The 22,244-nt window shown below is 43.2% G+C and overlaps 1 protein-coding gene across 7 annotated transcripts; it reads left to right on the plus strand.

Annotated features, from left to right (window-relative positions):
* Positions 243 to 22,108, plus strand: PIAS2 (protein inhibitor of activated STAT 2). Of its 7 annotated transcripts, none has more exons than XR_002433228.1 (14): positions 243 to 4,712; positions 5,576 to 5,660; positions 6,229 to 6,279; positions 6,399 to 6,489; positions 10,241 to 10,375; positions 12,833 to 12,938; positions 13,556 to 13,629; positions 14,473 to 14,633; positions 15,200 to 15,333; positions 15,777 to 15,948; positions 18,156 to 18,295; positions 18,776 to 18,834; positions 20,086 to 20,123; positions 21,551 to 21,642. XR_002433228.1 is itself a non-coding variant. In XM_021379901.1 (13 exons), the coding sequence occupies exons 1-13, from the start codon at positions 4,241 to 4,243 to the stop codon at positions 21,705 to 21,707; spliced, it is 1,845 nt and encodes a 614-aa protein (XP_021235576.1). In that variant the 5' UTR covers positions 243 to 4,240; the 3' UTR covers positions 21,708 to 22,108. The 7 variants fall into 7 exon arrangements, 3 of the variants coding, with proteins under 3 accessions (XP_021235576.1, XP_021235578.1, XP_021235577.1); XR_002433227.1 differs by having other exon boundaries at positions 21,525 to 21,628; XR_002433229.1 differs by having other exon boundaries at positions 21,522 to 21,625.

Below are 22,244 nucleotides of genomic sequence, written 5' to 3' on the forward strand. Positions count from 1 at the left end.
TTTTTTGCTTCGTTACGGTCGCTGATCTCCTTCAAATGGAGGAGGAAAATCCGCATCCCAGTGCTGCTCGCAGGAGCCGCTCTCTTGGAAGGCCCCGTCCGGGCCTGGCCCCGCGCCGGCACCTGGCGCCGGCCGCCTTTGTTGGGGAGCAGCAGCAGCAGCAGCGCTCTGTCTCGGCCTTACTGAGAAACATGGACTTTTTTTTTTTTTTTTTTTCCCTCAAAAGGTGTTTGTTTATTTATTTATTTATTTATTTATTTTTTCCCGTGTCTTTGAGGCCTTTGCTGCTGTTCAGTCCTTTTTCTTTCGGAAACGGGACGCGTTTGGCTGCCCGCATGAACGCCGGGCACTTGCTCGTAGCTTGCTTCCCTTTCATCCAGGCGCTTTCTATTCCCGAGTAGAAAGAGTTCCCCACCTCAGCCGGCCTTTAGGAGCGACCTCAAGGTGCTGTTGTGTGGATAGGCACCTGGGACCTTTTTCTGGCAGTGTTGTTTCCTTCTGTTTTCGTGATGGTGGTTTCCTGCAGTTTGCAATCTCTGCCTGCCTTAGAAAAGCCCACTTGGGGCAATTTGGAGAGTTGAGTTTATTTCACTTGGTTTTTATGGTCTTCCTAAAGGCCGGAGGTCAGAGTTCTTACTTAAATCTTTTTTTTGTGTGTGTATATGTGTAGAAAGAAACATGCAGGGGTGGCATTTCTCTATTCTCACTTCAGTATCAATTCGTGCCATGCCTGTCATCCACTGGTTCCCCTTAGTGTAACTTCATGGGGGCTGTGATGCTGAGGTTCCTAACTGAGACTGCAGGGACAGACAGCAGAGGCAGAGGAACTTCCTGTTACCGCAAACCTTCTGAAAATCTGCACGTTTGTGAAGGATTCAGAAATAGCTGGGCCCTTTCTTTCCAAGGTCTTGGTGAAAACCTCGCCCTGAGATCTGGGGAGAAAAGTTATTTCAGCAAAACCCTCCATTAATTAGTAGTTAGAGTAGTTGTGTTAATAATGTGTTAAGTTCTGTCGGTTGTTGCTTTCTGGAACATGTAGGCATTGCAGAGAGAATGTGGTAGGCAGAGCTTTCCTTGTGATCAGAGAGATAACTTCTAAACTTGCTTTTCATGGATGAGTTTTTAAACTTAGCTGTATCCATGGTCTTCATTCGTGGGCAGCCTGATAGATGCTGAAGAGATCCCATGGGCTGGATGTAGAGCTGAGGTCTGTGCATGTGGACTCTTCTTTAAAGGGATTGGCCCAGGCATGGGAACTTCAGCTCTCCTGGAGCTGTTGCTGATCCCTGTTCTAGGAGATACTAGAATCAGTCTGAAGCTGCTCTTTAATTGTGTTTGGTAGTAGTGTGTTAGCTTCACCTTATGGAAAACAAAACCTCCTTATAGGCAAATGAATATGCCTCAACCAGAACCAATTTGTGTGACACTCGTGATCAGCTTCATGACTGTTCAGAAAAGACATTTTAGCAAGAAGAGATGGAAACGTGGTCCTGTGACTTACGGGGAGGAGGAGACTGCAATTAGCATTCAGTGTATTAAATAACAGTATATTATGATAAGCTATTAACAGTATTTTATCAGAGGTTATCTTGCATCTGCATTTCACTTTTTCTGTGCTTTGTATATGTGGAGTTACTTAGGACCAGCGAGGCTTATTGTGGTAATTGAAGTTTCTCTTGTGCGGAATAATTAACAACTAATGATCATGCTGAGATGCAGTGACTGGGGAGAAGAATGAGGCCAAGTAATTTACAGCGCTTAAAAAAACGGAGTTGCAGTGGAATGAGTGAAGCTTTGTTTTCAGGGACCTGTGTACACTGGAAAACTCTAAACGAAATACTTAATGTTCATTGTCACACTGGGTGCATCCAGCTTTGGAGGATTCTCATGCATGGAGGAACTGGACGTCAGCTGGTCTAAAGCAAAATTCCCCATCCTACAGAGGTTACATCAGCTTCCAGTACGACTTTATCTCTATTTAGGGTCATTGTAGAGATCCTCAACCATCCTAAGAGATGAGTTGCTCTTTCTTAGCAGCGTTACTCCTTTCTAGCCCACTGTAGATCAGCAAAATTAATTCAGAGGGCATCACGGATGTGCTTCTTTGTTAACGACTGGTCAGAAAAGTTCAAAAAGAAGTAAAATGGGATTTTTGTTTCTTACGACCTTCAAGTATGAATCTGGGGGAAAACTTTATTTCGGGAGCATGTAAGTACTGGAATTATCCAGTCCTGTTTCTCAAAGTTCTGTCAAACTGCTCTGTGTTTATGAAGAGACCGTAAAACTTAAGTGGCTTTGGTCTTCTGTGTCGAAAAAGCTTTTTATAAGGCTGTGCAGCTGTAAAGAACTTCTCTTAAGAGCAAATTGATGGCGTGTACATGACACAACTTGAGTGTCTCATCTTAATGCAGTGATGTGAAAAGCATGTTAATGGCAAGGCTGCAGGCTTCTGCAACAGTGCTGGAACCCCACAGGAAAATAACTTGGGAAGGTTTGCTGCAAATCTGTCCTGCACCGTGATTAGAAGTACTCCTAAACACATGTTATGCCTCCATAAAACCTTGTTGATTATAACAAGCACTGCTTTGATATGTCTGTAAAGGGGATAATAAGCTAAACAATGTAGATGAGATTAGCTGTATCTTCATCCTCATGGTTACTATTGCCTTAGAGGGATTGTAGCATCAGTTTTTCAGGGACGGTGTTGCAAAAGCCATTGTTTGATTATTTCCAGTAAAAATCACTTTTGCAAGAGTCTCCTTTCAAATGCACACGTAAGATTTCAGCGTTGATGGATAAAACTATGTAATTTTATATTCCCAAGCACTTTAATGGAAGTGTCGATTTAAAATCTTGCTGACTGTGACACTGAAGCCAGCCTGCATCTTCTAATAAAATGAAATCCACCTCGTAACAAAATGCTGCTTTGTGGAATTTCCCCATAAAGTACTAGCTGTTGCAAGGCATGATTGACTGCACATTTCACCTTGATTAATGGTGGAATACACAGAATGCAGCAGTCAGGGTAATGATAAGTATTTTGCAAGACAGGCCGTTTCCTTAATCTCAGTGTAAAGGATTACTTCGTTCGTTTGCATTCTGATGATGGAATCCAGAATCTCACTTGCTGTCTCCATCTGAAAGGAAGGAGGTGACGCTGCTGTCAAACTCGTGCATCTATTTATGCAGTCAGTGTGAAGTTCTCAGTAAATTCTTCTATATCTCCACTCCTTCAAAGCTGGGATAAGCCACTTGACGCTTCGTGTGGTGCTGCTTCCACCAGCAGTAATGTTAAGGTGAAAATAAAGAGCAAGCAACTGGGCACAGAGCGAGTTGCAGCTTGTTGTGGTGGCTGAGGCACAGCTGCAAGATACATTCAGTTTTTAGTTAAGATTGGACCTGTGTTGGAGTACGTGGTTATAAACTCTGTGTTGCAGCGATTAAGGAAGATAAACACAAAGCGCTGCACTTCGAGTTGTGCACCTCCTAGAATTGGTGCCCCAAACTCTGTAAGTATTGTGTGCTGGACCGCTATTTAACAGCTGAAAGGGCACTACTAAACAGGTCTTAAATCTACATTATGATTGCAGGTGTGTTCTCCTTAATACGTTACGTCACGTCCTTTGTCTGTCAGTCCTTGAGTCCAGAATCGGTGCAGTACAGCAGTGTGGATTAAAGTCAGGGGTTCTGTGTTCTTCAGAACTTAACCTTTTCATTACAAGTAGGAAGGAGAATTCTCACTTTTTTTTTTTTTCTCTGAAAAGAGAGCTCCCTCTCAAAAGTGGAAGTGATGCGTCTCTGCCAACCTGCTGGTTTGTACTAATCGAGGGAGAGGGGAGGAACACTCCCACTTGGGCAGTGGGTTTTTTTTCCTTTTCATTTTTGTATGAGAATCTTTCTGTTCATGAGCTTCACGGTTCAGTCTTCCATGTGGAATTTGGATAACCAAGTGAATAGTCTTCAACATGAATATTATAACTGAACTCAGCCTTCCTGGATGCGGGGTTTCCTTGCTTTAAGCAAGCCATACTCTCTCAGTGGGTAAGTGTATGTGTAGTATGTTAGATGGCAGAGGTGGAACTAGAATGATGGAAATTCAGGTGCTTCACTGTGGCTCTCAGAAAGGAATTTTTAGAGTCGTAGAGTCATTTAAAGTTGGAAGAGACCACTACGATGATCTCATCCAACTGTTGTGTACTGTTGGCTCGCTAATGTGTACATTGATTCTTCTTTCCAGAATATGGTATCAAGTTTTCGTGTTTCTGAACTTCAAGTATTGTTGGGCTTTGCTGGGCGTAATAAAAGTGGACGGAAACATGACCTCCTGATGAGGGCTCTGCACTTACTGAAGAGTGGCTGCAGCCCAGCAGTGCAGATAAAAATCCGAGAACTCTATAGGCGTCGGTACCCAAGGACGATTGAAGGACTTTCAGACTTATCAGCTATAAAACCTGCAGTTTTCAATCTGGATAGCAGTTCCTCTCCCGTGGAGCCTGACCTGGCTGTTGCTGGCATTCACCCACTCCCTTCTACTTCGGTCACACCTCAGTCTCCTTCCTCACCCGTCAGCTCCGTGCTCCTTCAGGACACTAAGGCTCACTTTGAGATGCAGCAGCCATCGCCTCCCATCCCACCTGTCCATCCTGACGTCCAGCTGAAGAGCTTGCCTTTTTACGATGTGCTTGATGTACTCATAAAGCCTACAAGTCTAGGTAAGTGTTTAATTGCATTGTAGGTTGCTTAATTCACGGAGTAGTTGTTGTGTATGACAGTACTAAGCCTGGGTTTTAATCGCTTTTTGCAGCTGGGGGAGGTTCCTTTTTTTTTGGCCTGAAGAATGTGGAACTGAGGAATCTGTTTGACATGAATGGGGAACACCTCTGTCAGGGCCAGCAGGAAACTTTCGTCCCAACAACCTGCCATCTCAGTTTCCTCAAGCACCTCGCTCTTGAGTGTATTTGCTTGAAAACAAGTTGGTTGTCTTGAAATCCAAGACAAATTCAGTGTCCTACCTTAAGCGGTAGAAAGTATTCCGTAAGGATTTAATGGTACAGTTTAGAAACACTTGTAACATTTTGCAAGCTGTTTGCATCCCCCTAAAGGCTTCAGTTTTTGTTCAAGTTTTCCCTGAATGTTGCAGTGTATGTGAGTCTTGCACTTGGCTACTGTAGCCGTTTCTGCATGGAATAATTTTCCAGCTGCTCATTAATAACTTATGGTGTGCACTCTCCTACTATAGTAAGATAAAATAGTTGTAAACATCTCTCTGGTACTTCTTCCTCCGAGTGTTCAGTGTTTATTTCGTTGCTTGTACCTTTCTTCCCCCGAGGATTATCGTGCAGCTTGCCAAGCTGCTTTAGTACTGAAGTGTAAGGTGATATTAAGTCTCCTGAATATGGCTGAATGATTTCTCCCGTTGCCTTCCTCTTGATGGTTACGTGCAGTTCAACAGTAATTTGATTATGTTCATAGCTGCCTTGTCCCTTGCTCAGGGAAAAACTCAACTGCAGAACCTCTTTTAATCAGTGACTTTAAGCAGCATGGTTAAACCTCTTCTGTCTCTTTTTCTTTCTAGTACAGAGCAGTATTCAGCGGTTCCAAGAGAAGTTTTTTATCTTTGCTTTAACACCCCAGCAGGTCAGAGAAATCTGTATTTCCAGGTAAGAGGCAAGTGTTGTAAAAATGTGGGAAGGGATTTTTTTTTTGTTTTTTTGTTACTTTTTTGATGCATCCCATAACTTTGCAAGCATGGGATGATAATCCTCACAGAATTTAAGCCAATTCAGGTGTTCTGTTTATTTCTCTAATTATTGTGTGCAGTACTTATGTGCGGATGAGGTGAATCTGATGCTTCTAAGGAGTTAACAATTGTTTCAAATGATTGTGACTATTTAGAGAGATGGTAAGCTTCTTTCCTCTGTGTGTTTCCTGGCTGCAGAAATGGAAGGCTGCTTTTATCTTTTGTCCTGGGATTCATGTTCTTGCAAGAACTGTGGTGTGAGCCAAAATAATTCAGTTTTCATCCCTCTCTGGCAGCATCATATTTGATAGTAGCAGAAGATGGTGATCCTAATGACATGCTTAACTTACAGAAGCTAAACAGGTGTCACTTATAAGACTTGCTCATAGCTTAATAAAATAAAAGCAAAATTTACTGTTGACTTAGGTGTGCCACTTCTGTGTATGACTGCTGTCTAAATAGGTACTTCTCCTTTCTCTTTGTCACAGGGACTTCTTGCCGGGGGGCAGGAGAGATTACACAGTCCAAGTTCAGCTAAGGTATCTTTTTCCTGGTGTTCTCTTCTGTTTGTTAGCCAATTAAGAAGTAAATGTTAACGTTCGTGGAGACACATGAATGTAGTGACACCTGAGAATGTTTTCTCTTTTTGGGGCTATAGGTTATGCCTAGCAGAGACAAGCTGTCCTCAAGAAGATAATTACCCTAATAGTTTGTGCATTAAAGTAAACGGGAAGCTGTTTCCATTGCCGGTAAGCTTGTTTGTATGTATTTGTGGTTTCTTTGACATGTGTTTTTTTTCTGTAATGCTAGCTTGCTAAAATGATCAAGCCTTTATTGCCATCATTACAGTTTCCTTAGAGATTAATGCTAGCAAATGTGCAAACCATTCCTGGGTGAGGTAGCCATTGCTACTGTTAATTATGTTAAAGCCACTGCACGGCTTAATTATGCTTTAGCCACCTGTAGCAAACCTCATCTGTGCAGTTAACACACGGAAAATTCAAAAACAAACCAAGGTCTGCATGAGGAGCGTTCCTTATGTAGAACTGAGTTTGGTTGGATTGGCAATATCCATCACTGCTTTGGGTATCTGTTTGTGTAGTGGAGTGAGTTCCTTCTTGTCACAGCGGCAAGTCTTAAACAGTGTCACCGTTTGTGTGTGTGTTTGCATGCAGCTCTGCATCTCTCTGGGTAGAGCAGTGTTCATCACAGGGATGAGGAACAGCACGCTCTAGGGTTCCCAGCAGTTACTGGTCCTGGAGTGGAACAGTGTTAGCAGTTGTGCACTTTGCTGGTGTCTCACGTTTTAAAAGTTGCTGCATGTGCAGTGTTGACACGAGGCTAGAATATGTACAAAAAAGAAGAACCAGTCTTTATTTTTGGGAAAAAAAAATTCTCTGAAATGGGAGTAAAACTCATAGCCAACCCATTCTGAAATGGTTCTGGAAGTAGTGTAAGATGGATGAAGTAGCACAGAGGATTTTTCAGCATTGTGACTGTAAAATCCTGGATGGAGAGTGAAGATATGAAACGTTTTTATCTCAGAACACATGCTACCTTCTTGGCACATCAGGTTGTTGGGTACATTCAACATGTCCTGTTTTCCCCCTGCAACTGTCCTCTCCTTCATATGCAGCCATGGCTGTTTCCTTGCCTCTGCTCAGCTGAAATGACTCTCTTCACCTTTTCCGTCTGTTTCTTCAGCCAATGCATTGCTATTCTTCTGTCTTCAGTGTATAAAAGGGTTTCTTTGAGATGTTTTTGGTCAAACACAAACTGTATGCTGTGAGGAACATAGGAGATGATATTTCTTCTGAAGATGTCTTTCTTCTAGCAACCCTAATGAATTGAGTTTGATGTTGTCCTGTGGATATCAACCCCTGATGGTTCTCAATCTTGCTAATGTAGCTCACAGCAGGTGATGCCGTGTTATGCTATCCATTTTATGTGTAATATCACAGTCATAGCAAAAATTCTATAATCTTGGATTCTCACTTTGCTTTAGGTCTAAATCCTGTAGTTTCTTTTTGCACGTAATTCTTCAGACTGTTCAACAGAAACATGAAGTGAGAAAGTGAATAAATGACTCATCTTGGCAGCTTCCTTACTTCTCCTTCAGTGTGAGCTGGATGATTAATACAGTCTCAGCCTGAGTGCTCTGGCCAAGTTTTCTTTCCCTCTAACCTGTTTATTTGGTAACTGCATCCCCCTGGTGGTTCAGAAAACGTAAGAACTTATTTGCTCAAAGATCACTGTTGTCCAACTCAGTAGTCATAGGGAACTATGCCAGGCTCTGTTCTTACCTAATTGCTCTTCTGATGCATTTTCTGGTTACAGCAGAGTCCACATGTATTTACTGATACGGTTCTTGCAGGAAGTATGGAAGACTTAGGAGCAAATAATTTTGGCAAATGGTAGCCTCTGGAATTGACCACCTAACTGAGCAGTGGTTAGACCATGCTGATTATGATAGGCAAGGATAGTGCTCTGTATTAAAGTCACAGAAGGCTGGGAAGGGGGGGGCTTAAATATGTTTTAGGAGTACGAGATCGAATCCTGAAGGTCTTTGAGTGGTTGTGCATTAACTCTGCTAGCACAGTACTCTTCCAAATTGCTTTCCCGTATCATCAGACGAACAGGGCAGCATGTTTTGTGTGCTCTTCGGGACCATTTCTGGTGAAGTAGCTAACATCAGCAATTCTGGCTGTTACTCTAGATATTACTTTCAGAATTTGCTTCTTTCAGTCTTGTTTTGAAGCGTTGCGCTGCGAATGTTCGTGTTAGCTCTGTGTTAAACACGTGGTTTTCAGCGTGTTCCTTCTGGAGAGTTTCTAATGTAGGACAATGCTTGACCCGAATGAAGTCTGGCAGTCGGTTCTGTGCAAGGTACAGGGCTGCAATCTCTGACTGGCATTCTTCTGAGGAAGGATGAGGTTTTGAGATGAGCGGACTGCAGGCTGTCTGCTTGAACTCAGGACAGACTCTGAGTTCCTGTTACAGGCTGGCTTGCTTTCGCAGTGACTGTTGCAGGATGAGTTGCAGTTAGGCCGTGTGCTGCTTCACAAAGCAGAAGTGTTCTCTGCTTGGAAGAGTGTGCTCATCAAGAAGCAAAAGGGAGCTGACTGGCTCCTGAGTGAGTTTGCTAGCATCATATAGGAAATCAGAGAATAGAATCTATAGGGTTGGAAAAGACCTCCATGTCAGCTTATCTGACCACTGACATAGCACCAGTATTGCCTACTAAACAATGTCCCTAAGTATTGCATCTACCCTTTCCTCAAACACCTCCAGGGCTAGTAACTACACCACACCCTGGGCAGCCTGTCCCAGTAGCTGACCACTCTTTCTGAGAAGAAACTGTTCCTAATATCCAACCTGAACCTCCCTTGGTGCAACTTGAGGCCGTTCCCTCATGTCCTGTTGTGGTTGCTTGGAAGAGGAGTCTGACTCCCACCTTGACATCAGCTTCCCTTCAGGTAGTTGTGTAGAGCTATGATGGCTCTAGACTGAACAATCCTGGTTCCCTTAGCTGTTCCCCGTAACACCTGTGCTCCAGATCTCACAGCTCCGTTGCCCTTCCCTGGACACTCTCCAGGGCCTCAGTGTCTTTCTTGCAGTGAGGGGCCCAAAACTGAGCACAGCACTCACGTATACCAAGTATGCCATGCACAACTCACGTTCAGGCCCTCGCTGAGCATACAGATGACAGCCTGCTGCTAATGAAGCTCTGTGTAATTAATTCAAGGTAAAGCTGACACCAGGGAGTTGTAGAGTTCTTGGAGTTAGAATTTATTGTGTCTTAGAATCAGTGAAGTATTCTGTATACATGTGTGTGGGAATTGCTAAGTCTCAGCCTGAACCAGTGATTGAGCTCCTGGTGAAGGGACGCAGCCAGACCTGGGAGCACAGGTGAAAGCAGTTCATTTAAGAGCTTGCTGCCACAATGGAAGGATCTCTACCTGGAGATGCCTCCTTTTGGAGTATTTAGTGAGCCCTGATCCTTGGGATGGGTAAGCAAATCTTCCTTTCTTTAACTAGATTGTGACCATCACCTTTTTGGGGTAATTTAGACCTGGTATTGCTTTTCTCTACATGAAACACTGAATTAACAATTTGCAACTTGGTGTGTCTGGATTGCTAAGTTTGTACCCTTGTGAGATGCTGATTGCTTTGTTAGGGGTGGGGGTATGTGGAGGGAACATCAACACAGCTTTTTTCTATTTCTGATAAAGAATAAACACTGATTTTTACACTTCCAGTAAGCCTGCCTGGACCAGAACTCTGTCTTTTCAGCAGTCCTTTAAAATCGCTTGAAAATTGTGGTTGATCTATAGTGCAGACTGTCAAAAAGACTGATACTTCTCACAAATGACTTCAGTCTTCAGCCTGGAGAACCTCACGGCTTTTCTGTTTCCCACAGACTAGTGTAAAAAGATCAGTTCAAAACTAACAAGTTGTTGGGGGGTAATGCTTTCATTGTCTTTTTTTTTTTCCCCATAGGGATATGCTCCACCGCCAAAAAACGGAATTGAACAGAAGCGACCTGGGCGCCCCCTGAATATAACCTCTCTAGTTAGGTTGTCATCAGCAGTGCCAAACCAGATTTCCATTTCCTGGGCTTCTGAAATTGGAAAGGTAAGCTGTCTGTTCTGTGGGATGTGAGCAGTAGTCCAAATAACCTCGCCTAGCACTGCTTCTAGCCCACCGCCTAGGACTGCTGGCAAGGCATACCCAAGGCATAGTGTGATTTAGTGGCTAAACTTACTGTCAGTGCTAGGAAACAAAGCTAGCTCCAGAAGCATGGTAGCTTACAGTAACATGAAAAACTTGCATATGTATTGCAAAGACTTCCATATAGAATTCTGAGGGGTGGGGGGTATGGCTTGCTTTGAGAGCTTTTTTGGCAAGTTTGCCATTAGAAGTTGCCTGAGATATGTCAAAAACACTGAAATCTTTCTGTGATGTAAATACAAAACAGTTCAGATGCAACAAAAGGGGAAGCTCCATGCTTCTTCGTACAGCCTGATCGTACAGTACTACGAACATAAGGTTATGTAGCCATGTCTTCAAAAGCTGTTTCTCTCAGTATCTTTTGCATCTGATCACTGGAGAGGGCTTTGTAAAGTGAACAGATGTGCCAAGGCATCTTGATGGGGTGAAGACATGCACCTGTTTCTCAGGTTTTTGTATTTTCTATCAGAGTAATACCAAATAGTTCAACAAAGGCAATTTTTATTTCATAGGAAGATCTGCTTAACAGATATTTCTTTCTTTATTCTTTTGAGATTCATCTTTTACATGAAAATGACTTCTCTTGAGTTAAAGCTGCACTTACGAGTTAAACAGAAGTACAATTTCCAGCTCAGAAAGCTTTTAGGTGGCAAGTTCCTGGGAGGAGGTGTAGCTGGGAGGTGTCAGGCTACTGGTGTCAACTGCATCTGGGCTTGATGTATCTTAGAAGTGCTTGGTTGAACCACGGTGTGTTTATAATGCAGGATATCTGAGCAATGTGCCTGCTGTTCACAGTGAAGCGTTTTCTTGGAAGCTTGAGCAGCTTGAGGAAGAAATGGCAATACAGGGAAGAATGGATGGCAGGGTAGGAGAACGACAACTGAAGTGTCTTCAGAATGCAGTTGTAGACTTCATGGAGAGGAGGCAGAAAAGCATGCTAGACTTCAGATGGCAGGAGGTAGAGCAAGAGGTGACCGAAATGTCATGTGCTGCTTTCTGGTGCCTGTAGCTGAACTTCTGATTTAGGAATATCAAATCATTGGAGTTTCAAGGAGTTAGCCTTCTAAATGTGACTGCTTAGAAATCTGCTTGTGGATTTACTAAGGAAAGATGGAGAAGCATCAGGAGTTCTGGTAGCTGTTGCAACAGCCCTTGCAGCTGTTAGTAAAAGAGGACCACTTTTTCTTCCATTTGTGGCTATTTCTGGAAGTCCTTCTGGACTCCCTTAGCAAAGTAGCTTACCTCTTTAACACCAAAATCTGGAGTGGAGGCATCATGTACTTCAAGTGAGACTCCAGTATAAACCTGAGATAAAAAATTCTGAAGTGAAAGCGGAAGTTCAGGTTCAGGAAAGGAATGAAGGTCTCGGCCTTTCCTTGTAAGGGAGATACTGCAGGCAGTAAACAGGACAATGTGTGGTCATTCTTGGTGGGGCAAGCAAGGCGTTTGTCTCGGCGTCTTCCTGTGCGTTTTCATCACATCTGCTTGTCAAGGTGAGAGCTGTTTTTTGGTACTGCTGGTAAAGCAGGAGCAGGGTGGTAGATGCGTTTAAACTTGATAGGATAGGAGGCATAAGAAGGTGACTGTAGGGTGTGGAAATAAGGCGTTGCAGGTTTGTGTTCTACAGATGAAACCATTATTATTCTGCAGTCATGGGATTTGCAGATTCTTCTCTTCATTGGTGACCCAGAAGAGAGGAAATCTTGAATAAAGGAAGCTGGCAAGCGGTATGCATGAAGGAACAGCAGTAAATGCTAGGAAATGTGGCATACACACTCCTCTAGGCCGGCTGTAAGGAGGCTTGGCCTGAGAGTGGCAAGTCAAAGAAAAGGCACAAAGAAATTGGTGTGTGGAATCATTAAGATTGGAAAAGACCACAAAGGTCGAGTCCAGCTGTCAACCCGTGCATCCTCTGAAGGTGGTGTTTGCACCTGAGACTATGTTGTCTTTTCTCTATAGCAGGTTTGTCTTTGAGCTCTGCATTAATGACAGCGCGAAAAGAGAGATTTAGGAGTGTGAATGAGAATCTCTTAAAGACTGCATGTTTAAGAAATTGTATCTCCAGTCTAACTTCTTTTCAAGAAGCAGCCCATCTTGTCTCTTAGTTGTGGAGAATAAGGCTTTTTTACAGTTAAATTGCAGCTTGTATATTTGACTTGGTTAGAAGAATTCTGGCAAAGTATGGACTCTTTCATAGCAATGAAGTCATCTATCAGCGCTTTTTTCAAAATATTTCCATAATACCAAGCAAAAAAAAAAAATCAGCATGTTGTTGTTCTTACTCAGAACAGTGTAACAGTGATCTGTTGTAGCGGAAGTGCCGTATTAAATCAACATCTCATCTTTACTTACTTTTTGTAGAGTTACTCCATGTCTGTGTATCTCGTTCGTCAGCTCACTTCAGCTATGCTTTTGCAGAGGTTAAAAATGAAGGGTATCAGAAACCCTGATCATTCCAGAGCACTAAGTAAGTCAAATTAATTTTTCCCATTAATTTTTCCTTAGGGGTGGTTAATGGCTCTTTTAAAACCTGAACTGATAATACTTAGGAGATTTGCAGCATTTTGAAAAGAAAGTCCATGCCTAGAATATCAAAGGTTCCTTTTGCTGTTACTGAGGTAGCTGTTAATGGTTCGGCCCAGGTCCCTAACCCATAGGGAGGAGTACTTAAAGATTTTGTTTGAAATGTTATAGGAGTGCTGTAAGCGCCTCCTACTGTAGTGGGCAGTGAGGTGCAGATACATGTCTTATGTGTTCTCTTCTCTTGCATGTGTTGCTGATTGTCTTGTCTGCATACCTCAATCCTTGATGATTATTTTTTCTCCTTATGTGTGTTGGGTAGAGTTTACCTGCTGACCCCTGTGGCTGGCAGTGCATCTGCTGCACATAAAGCAGTCTCACAGTGCTCTGTTTGTCCATTGCCTATGAACAGTGAAGCTATTCCTATTGGTATTTGCTATAAACTAGCTTCTTCGATACTCAGTTGTTTTTAGATAGCTGGAAACGAAGTGTATGTGCTGTAGAATCAATATTAAGGTTGTAAACAGCGGTGTCTGTCTATAACTTCTTAATTTGTTTTTATAGTTAAAGAGAAACTAACAGCAGATCCTGACAGTGAGATTGCCACCACCAGTCTGCGGGTATCTCTGATGTGTCCTGTAAGTAAGACTGGGAACTACCATATACAGATCTGTATTTTCATCTGTAGTGCAGAGTTGGGTTGCTTTTAAAATACCTGCCTTAGAAATGTAACGGGATTTCATTACGTACTGCTTCATTAAGAGGTAATGGGGAGAAGGGTGCATCTGCAAGCACCCGACTGCAGCAGCATTCTGCCAGCGGGCTTAGACTTGTGAATGGCCCAGCCATAGTGCTGCCAGAATCATGCTGCTACTTGTGTGAGTATATGCTGAGAGCTTTAAATGAAATGATCTTGCGTACTGAGGCATCGTCTGGTTGGGCAGGGTGATGGAATAAATAAAGGGCACGGTGAGAAACAGCACTTGGGATCATCTGCTCTTTGGCGTGTTGCTTTTACTGCCCATCGTTATAAAGGGAAAATAACCGGGTCACCTTTAACAAAGTCGCACTTAGGTGGTCTTCTCTTCCCAGGCAGGAACTGGTGTTGTTGTGACTTGTCATTAAGTCTTTCACTGACACAAGTATAATGCCATTCTAACATGACTGCAGCTCACAAAAACCTTGAAATGACAGAATAGGTGCTTCAGTAGGTCTCACTAGTAAAAATCAAAATTCTGGAAACAGTGCTGTAGGTCCATTAAAACCTGATCTCAACTCAGTAAAAACTGTGAGGACTGCTTTATTGTTCCTTCAGGTACACTGTCTGTGATTTGATGGAGTGGATTTTGCATGCAGTGACCTCGGTGCTGGGTGCTTTGTAGTGAGAAGGGGTGGTTCCCTTGGTTGTCTGATTTCAATGTTAGCCATACAGGTCTGCTTCACTCTCTTCTCTCTGACACTTTGTAAATGCATCTTTGCAGCTGGGGAAAATGAGACTCACAATCCCATGCCGGGCCGTTACTTGCACACACCTGCAGTGTTTTGATGCTGCTCTTTATCTCCAAATGAATGAAAAGAAGCCTACCTGGATCTGTCCTGTCTGTGACAAAAAGGCAGCTTATGAGAGCCTAATACTAGATGGGTAAGTGAATGGGCTTGCAGATTACAGAACTATTTCCAGTTTTTCATGGTGTACTTCATAGCTATGCTTGTGACCTGAGGTTTAGCCATTTTGTCTTTCTCACAATGGGAGGAACCATTAGAATCCTTTAGTTTCTCTTCCTTTGTAACAAACTATGTAAACTAATCTCCTAAAGGAGTCATCCCACTTCTGAGCCTCAGCATATCTCCTCTAGAGAAATCCAAATATGGCATCTCAGATGTCTTCCTTTTACATGAACGTATCTCTGAAGCTATTGACTTTGACATAGTTTAAGTTTAAAATTGAGTCGAAGGATGATGGTTTCTGCTTCTGTTTGAAAATCTCTGAATTGCAGTAATGTTGGAATACGGTATGGGTGGGTTGGAATACTCTGGATTTTCATGTGTGGTTGTCAGGGAAGGCTACGACTGCAGGTCTTCAGGTAAGATAAACCAGGGAGAGCGACTGTGGGTTGATGTTGATCGCAGTTAGTTTCTCATCTGTCTCCTTTTCACTTAGCAAAAGTCTGTAACCAAACATCAAAACCACTTCACTTTATTTTTCAGACTCTTCATGGAAATCCTTAATGAATGTTCAGATGTAGATGAGATTAAATTCCAGGAAGATGGTTCCTGGTGCCCTATGAGGCCTAAAAAAGATGCTGTGAAAGTCTCAAGTCCACAGTGCACCAAAATAGAAAGTGAGTACATCCTGGATACTAGTGGTAAACCAGCATAAAGGCTCGATGCCTTGGAAACTTGGTTGTAGCTGGTTTGATGTTTGTTTTGTGGAAGGTACGCTTAATTCTTCTCACTTTCTCATTGAATGTAAAAAGGAAAGGTTATGTCTTTAAAAGTATATGTCTGTAGGTTTTATCTTTGTTCTTTATAACAGCATTTAGGTTGCTCTTGTTATGCCCTTAAACTGGTAAGTGGAGATTGAGAAGATTGAGCATAAGCCTTAGTGTAACACAGAGTGCCACTAATAAAACTGTTCCTGGGTCATGGTGGCCTCTGTAATGGCCTTAAAGATGGGTTAATACAGGATTTGAGGTAACAGTTCTATTGCATATCGGAACTGCTGATGACAGCAACCTTTTTTTTTTTTAAAAAAAAAAAGTGATATTTTATTTTTCTGGTTTAGGTTCCAGTGTTGTTAGCAAACCATGTTCTGTGACAGTGGCCAGTGAGGTAAACAAGAAGAAAGTTGATGTTATTGACTTGACAATTGAAAGCTCTTCTGATGAAGAGGAAGATCCTCCTGCCAAAAGGAAGTGCATATTCATGTCTGAAACACAAGGAAGCCCAACCAAAGGGTTTGTCAGTTTTGAAGTTTGTTATTCTGTAATGTCTTGGACAAACTGATATGTTGACGTTCTGACTCAGTAGTCTCTTTGAGATCCAGCTCTGAACTTCTAGAGGAGAATTTCTAGGCCTCTCTTTTCAGAAGGCTATGTTGATACAGTACCTCTGTACAGGCAGACCACTGTTAAATAGTTTTGTGTTTCTCAGAAGATGTGCTGTGGCTGTGTTTGCAGGATGTTTATCTATAGAAAAAGAAACCAATTAAGCTAATGTACAGGATTCTCCTTAGAAATCAGATTATCCCAATTGCAGGAGCTTCATGCATTCTTGTTGAGTTACTGTCATCTTATAGGCTTTTCTCACTGCCTTATACCCTTTGTCATGTGCTCAGGTGCCCAGGAAACAAGGCTGTGTTGCATGTTTTCTCGGTCCTCCCAGACTTGGAAGGGGAGGCACTTGCTTGTTTGGAATCAAGACAGTAAACTTTTCTTCTCTCTCTCTGTTAGAATCTGAAATGTCTTGGTCGTGATTGGCCTTGGTTGTCAGTCACTTCTGTACCTTGGTTAGCACAGCCAAGAGCTTCCCAAGTCCCCTGCCAACTCCTTCATCTCCGTAGCTGTCTGAATTCCCTGCCCTGCCTTAAGCAGGGTTAACTGTCTGCTTTACTGCTCTGCCTTCTGTTTGTTGCAGTCTGTGCAGTTTGGCTGTGGCTGCTCTTTGTGGTTTCCATACTGTTCTTTATCTTAGCCTGCAGGTCACGAGAGCTGTAGGGTGCACAACCTGCAAAGCAGGGAGAAGGCATTGGTTAGGCTGAGTAGCAGCCTCTGCTCCACACGGCAACTTGGCTTTATGTTGGCCTTCTGGTTAGTCTTGCTGCATGCACAAGGTGTGTCTCTCTCTCAGCATGGTGGCTTCTCTTTTACTAGAACAACAGTAATAAAAAACAAACTTTTCTGTTTTGCCGCCTTTTGAAGTGATGAGCAGGTGTGCTGTGCTGTCTGTACTCAACAGCAGCATGAGTTCTTTGGCTATCAGTAGTTGTTCAGTTACCTCCAGCAGTGATGGTGAAATGCTGCTGCTTGTTCTGAATGCTGTGAAGGGGTCCTTCTGCAAGAGACTTTCTTATTTTGGTACAAAAAGTAGCTACAAATACATCTCCTAATGAAGTTCAGAAGGCACCAAGATTCTTTCCAAGCTCCTGGGTTTGTCCAAGGTGGCTGCCTGCAGTCATAACTGTAGGACCGAGTTCTCTTGTTTATCTAACCAGTGCGTTTTCCTTAGTGTTTGGGTATGGAAGTAGCATGTTTTCCTTCTTGAAATCAAAGTCTAGGCTAGGCTTTTGAAGAACAGCTTGCCTCCTGTGTTGCTCGAATTCTAGCTTTGGCAGTACTGTGAGGCGGCCTCCTGCTGGCAACAACGGCAGAGGGCTGATGTTCAGCAGGTGCTTGAGAAGGGAGGGTCTGAAATCCAAGTGTCTGAAACCAGGAGTAGTGTAACTGCACAGTGCAGTTGTCTAGGGGGGAAGACTGGATTGCATCTCATGGCCGGTGGATGGAAGGGAAGGACACAGGATGCCTGCAAGTGGGAATGTTGTTTTCACCTGACTGGAAGCATACGAAACACTTGGTGCAGGTGGTGGGGTGCCAGATTGCTTGTTACGTGGACTTCAACAGTGCAGCACCATGCAGAAGGTTGGGTACAGAAGGATTTTGTGATAGGCTGTGTGCCTGGAGAGCTGAGCTTGGCTTAGGTTTGTCTGTTGGCCAAGATGAGTTCGATACTGAACTCCTGGCTTGGAAGTTTGTGCTGCGGGGGCTGAATCGTGGTCAGCTGCATCCTTGGTGCCACGTCTCAGCGCTGAGGAGCAGTGGGGGGACTTGGATTGCCCTTCTCCTAGCTCAGGCCACCTGCATATGTCCCACAGGGTGCTCTGCAGATACAGATGTCCACTCGGATTGTTCTGAATGACTCCAGCACTGTACTTTATTTTAATATCAACTTGCTCTTATGTCACAGCTGCTGTTGAGAGCCAAGATATGATCATGTTGTTATGAAGACTGTTATGAAAGGAGATTAGAGTGGAGTACTGTGTAGTGAGTAGCCACGCCGTAGTTGTGTTGTAATGTGGTGACTGTGAATAAGAGTGCACAGTAGTGCATAATGTCCCTTCTGTAACTAATGGCCAGGTTGGTTGTAACATGCTATGCCTTTAAAACAGGGTTCTCATGTATCAGCCATCCTCTGTCAGAGTGCCCAGCGTTACAACAGTTGATACTGCTGCAATTCCTCCGTCGTTAACAGACTACCCTGTGCCATTCCACCACCCTCCAATGTCCAGCATTTCCTCAGACTTGCCAGGTAGGTGGTGATTATTTTTAATGCGCGTTCTGAGAGACTTATTAATATGTGGGGTGGGTAAAAATCGGAGATTAACTCCTTTAGATGGGACAGGACTGTATATAGCATTGCACTGATGTGATGTCTAGACGAGTCTAGTACAAGCTGTCTTTCCAGTTTCAGATTGCACTTCCAACAGTGATGTGAAAAACCTTGCTTCTGGGGTACACCCTCAAACTGGCACTCTGGAATGGCAGCCAGAAGCACTTCTTGATATACCCAGTTAGACTGTGTGTAAACACCTGATTGTTACTTGTTGTAGATGTGAGGGCGAGTAGCTGCTTATTTAAGATTGAGAACTGTAATGGCACTGACTCATCCCAGCCCTAAATGTAGAGATTTCTGCTAGCTAATTCTAGTGGTGCTCTGTCTAGACTGTATGAAAAAGGTTAAGGTGAGCTACAATATGTAAGCTGACCTCTATTGACTTTCTTTACCTAGACAAACCCTAAATGCCTATGATGTATTCTTCAACACTGCTGCTAAATATCAGACAAAAGGTGGGGATACTGATTGTTTTCTATCCTGGCTCCTTGAAAAGAACGCTGTGTGTAGGGACTCTGGGGGTTCTCTGTCGGCTGTAGTGAACCTAGAGCCCAGGAAATGGTGACTTGTGACAGCAGGTGTCACGTGGGCCTCCTGTCCTTCCCTGCCCCGCTCCATTGCCTGTCTCCATTTCTCCCCTGCTGCATCTCTGGGTTTTTTTCATCTTCTTTCAGTTTGGCACTGGGATGGATATCATTCCCCTTGTTTCTTTGTCCATTTTGGTTGCCTCACTGCTCCCTCCCTCCACTTCTCCCTTGTTAAGAAATTCATTTTCTTTCCAAATTGGCTAGAAGACTAAGCCGAGAGAATGGAAGTCTAGAACTTTCTTCATCTCTACCAACTGAAGTTCTAGCATATGTATGAACAAAAGCTGTGAATTCTGTAAAAGCCGCTGATCTTACATCTCCTTTAAAATTTGTCTTTAATTATCTCTAATGGAGGAGAAGAGTAGAGATGCCACTGGCTGGAACAGCTCTGTACTGTGACAAGAGAGGGAGGGAGAAAGCCTACCATTTCTTTCTGTTGGCATAGCAAACACAAGGCCAAGATTTTGAAATAGAAATGGCTGTGATTTCTCATTGATTTTGTGTCTTTTAAACATCTTGCCCTAAGTGCTTATGTGCTAATGGCATAGAGGACGGGCGCTGGTTGTCACTGCTCATAGAGGATTACCTTGAACTACTTGTAGTTTCCTCTTCTTCATTCCTTTTATTTGTCTAGACGCAAAACGGGGATGATATTAGAAATGTTTCCTTATTGGCTGCCTATGGGTGGAGGAAGAGACCTGCTGCTTGTTTTTGGACTTGTGCATGTTGTGACTTTACTTCATTCCAGCATCCTTAATGTGATGACACTCTTCATGTCCCAGTTTGGCCAAGTCAGGTACAATATGCAGTGAAACTTGTGTTATGAACAACAGCTCCAAATGGCAACCTCCATCTAAGCAACCACATTGAACCACCCTGCAATATCCAGTGAATAATACATCATTGTCATCCTCATTCTTAAAAAGAGCCACTTGTACTAGAAAACGTGTTTTGCTGCTGCCTGAAGTCGTTGAGAGTGGTGTCACAGTGGTATACTTCATTTAGAAACCGTATAGCAATTGCAAAATCTGTTCTACGACAACAACAGAAATTCCTTAAACTTATTGTGTGTGAAGAGAAGGAAGACATGTCCGTTTATTATCCCTCTTTTCTTTCTAGGTTTGGATTTCCTTTCACTAATTCCAGTTGAATCACAGGTAAGTTTCTTAACTGCCATGGGCTTGATTTCCAAGTGTGTTTTCTATGAAATACTGCTTCAGTAACCGTCAGGATGTTGTCATTCATATCACATTTGCAGTCCACTTGCTTAGAACTAACCACAGACCAGGAAAACGCATTTTCCCAGCAGGTGGTAATGAGGAAAAAATGCATTAAAGGAGGATTAGGATTCCATTTAACGAGACTATAAATCTCTCAAACTATTGGTTTGCTTTGCCTTACTAAAGCAGATATTTGCACAGAGCTGACATGAGTACAGCTATCATGTATTTCATGCTTTTAGTTCATACTGTGTATCTGTAAGCCAGATTAACTTCCGTAAAAATGTCACTGCGGTTGCTGTTGGTTTGATAATAATAATTGAAGAATGAGTTGTAAGGACTATATTGTCACTTGTTTGATGGGCACTTTGAATGGGTTTTTACAAGTCCTTCAGTGTAACACATAAAGTCCATTGAGCTTGCTACATGAGGAAGTTCTGTAGGTCAGAAGTAAGTAGCTGGTGCTTCTCCTTTCGTTTGCATAAACGATTGGACTGTAATTAGATTCTTACACAGATAGTTGATAGCCTTCAAGAGGGGAATACCGCCTCCCTCACTAAGGTAGTACTCAACCTGGAGTTCTCATGAGAGCAGAGTAGAAAATGATGGTCACCTCCCTCGACCTGCTGGCCTCCTTTTGACGCAGTCCAGGTTGATGGGCTTTTCTGGGCTGCAGATGCACACTGCAGGCTTGTACCTGGCTTTTCATCTGACAATAGCCCAATGCAGGGCTATTATATAATAGCCATCTGCAGGGCTGCTCTCAGTCCATTCTCTGCGTATACTTTGTGCTCGGAATTTCTGTAATCTGGGAGCAAAACAGTGCACTTGGCCTTGCTGAACCTCATTCAGTTCACATGGGCCCATTCTTTCAGCCCATTCAGGTCCCTCTGGATGGCATCTCCTCCTTCTGTTGTGTCACCTGCACCACTCTGCTTGGTGCCGTTATCCTTGTCATTAAGTAAGGTACAAGAAGTACTGATCCCAGTAGTACCAATCCCAGGATGGACCCTTGAGGGACACTGTTCATTATAGGTTTCCATATGGATGCTGTGTTGGGAGGTCCTGTGGTTACAATAAGTGTTTCCTAATGTTCCAGTAAATGCTCAGACTAACTGGTTAGGAGGAGGGAGAACAGAGTGGATGAAGAAGGGATTGCTGCTTCCACCTCTGCTTGCTTACTTGCTGTTTTGCAGAACTCTCGTTCTCGCTCTGCATGCACTAGTGAGGTCCTGCTAGTCACTTGTGTTGTGCTTGTTGTAGGGAAGATGTATCTTCAGAGCATACATTTCCCTTGTGCAGTTAGTCTCTTCATTTTTCATTGTTTGTTTCAAGCAGTACTGTCCTCCTATGTTTTTGGATAGTCTCACCTCAACCTTAACAAGCAACACGCCTGGCAGCATCATCACATCGACCAGTCACCACGAGAGCAACACGCACGTTAGCTCCTCCAACAGGAGTGAGACGGGAGTTATAACCAGCAGCAGTGGCAGCGCTCCTGACATCATTTCACTGGACTGAAACAAGAGGCAGCATTGGAACTCCAGGAGAAATGGCACGCAGCTGCTGCTTGTATCTCTGGAACTTCTGCATCTCCGAAGTTACTCTGATATTTATTGAAAGGATTTGCCTTCTGGAAAATGGAGTAAATTCATTTACATTAGGGACAGAAGTGATAGAACTTTCTTTTCCTTGCTTATTAAATAGTTGGTATAGGAGAGGCCCCTTCAGAACGTGCTTTTCGTGCTTCTGCATTGTTCTGGGGAAACTGACATTTTGTTGTTGGATGGATTCCACAAATGTTTAATTTTGAGGGTGACAGCACAGGCTGCCCAGAGAGGTGGTGGAGTCTCCTTTTCTGGAGATGCTCGAGGCCTGCCTGGATGCTTTCCTGCTCGACCTGCTGTAGGGAACTGCTTTAGCAGGGGGCTGGACTCAGTGATCTCAAGGTCCCCTCCAACCCCTGTGATTCTATGATTTGTTGTTAAACAGCAATAATGTAAAAACAAACTTTTTTTAAAATAAAAAAGGCACTTAACCACTCTAGAAAAACAACAA

The sequence above is a fragment of the Numida meleagris genome, chromosome Z (assembly GCF_002078875.1).
Source record: "Numida meleagris isolate 19003 breed g44 Domestic line chromosome Z, NumMel1.0, whole genome shotgun sequence".
NCBI classification, from domain to species: domain Eukaryota; kingdom Metazoa; phylum Chordata; class Aves; order Galliformes; family Numididae; genus Numida; species Numida meleagris.

Coding starts and splice junctions, on each gene's coding strand:
- PIAS2 (XM_021379901.1), top strand. CDS start 4,241: ATGGTATCAAGTTTTCGTGTTTCTGAACTTCAAGTATTGTTGGGCTTT. Junction 4,713..5,575: donor CATAAAGCCTACAAGTCTAG/GTAAGTGTTTAA, acceptor TTTTCTTTCTAG/TACAGAGCAGTATTCAGCGG. Junction 6,490..10,240: donor GGAAGCTGTTTCCATTGCCG/GTAAGCTTGTTT, acceptor TTTTCCCCATAG/GGATATGCTCCACCGCCAAA.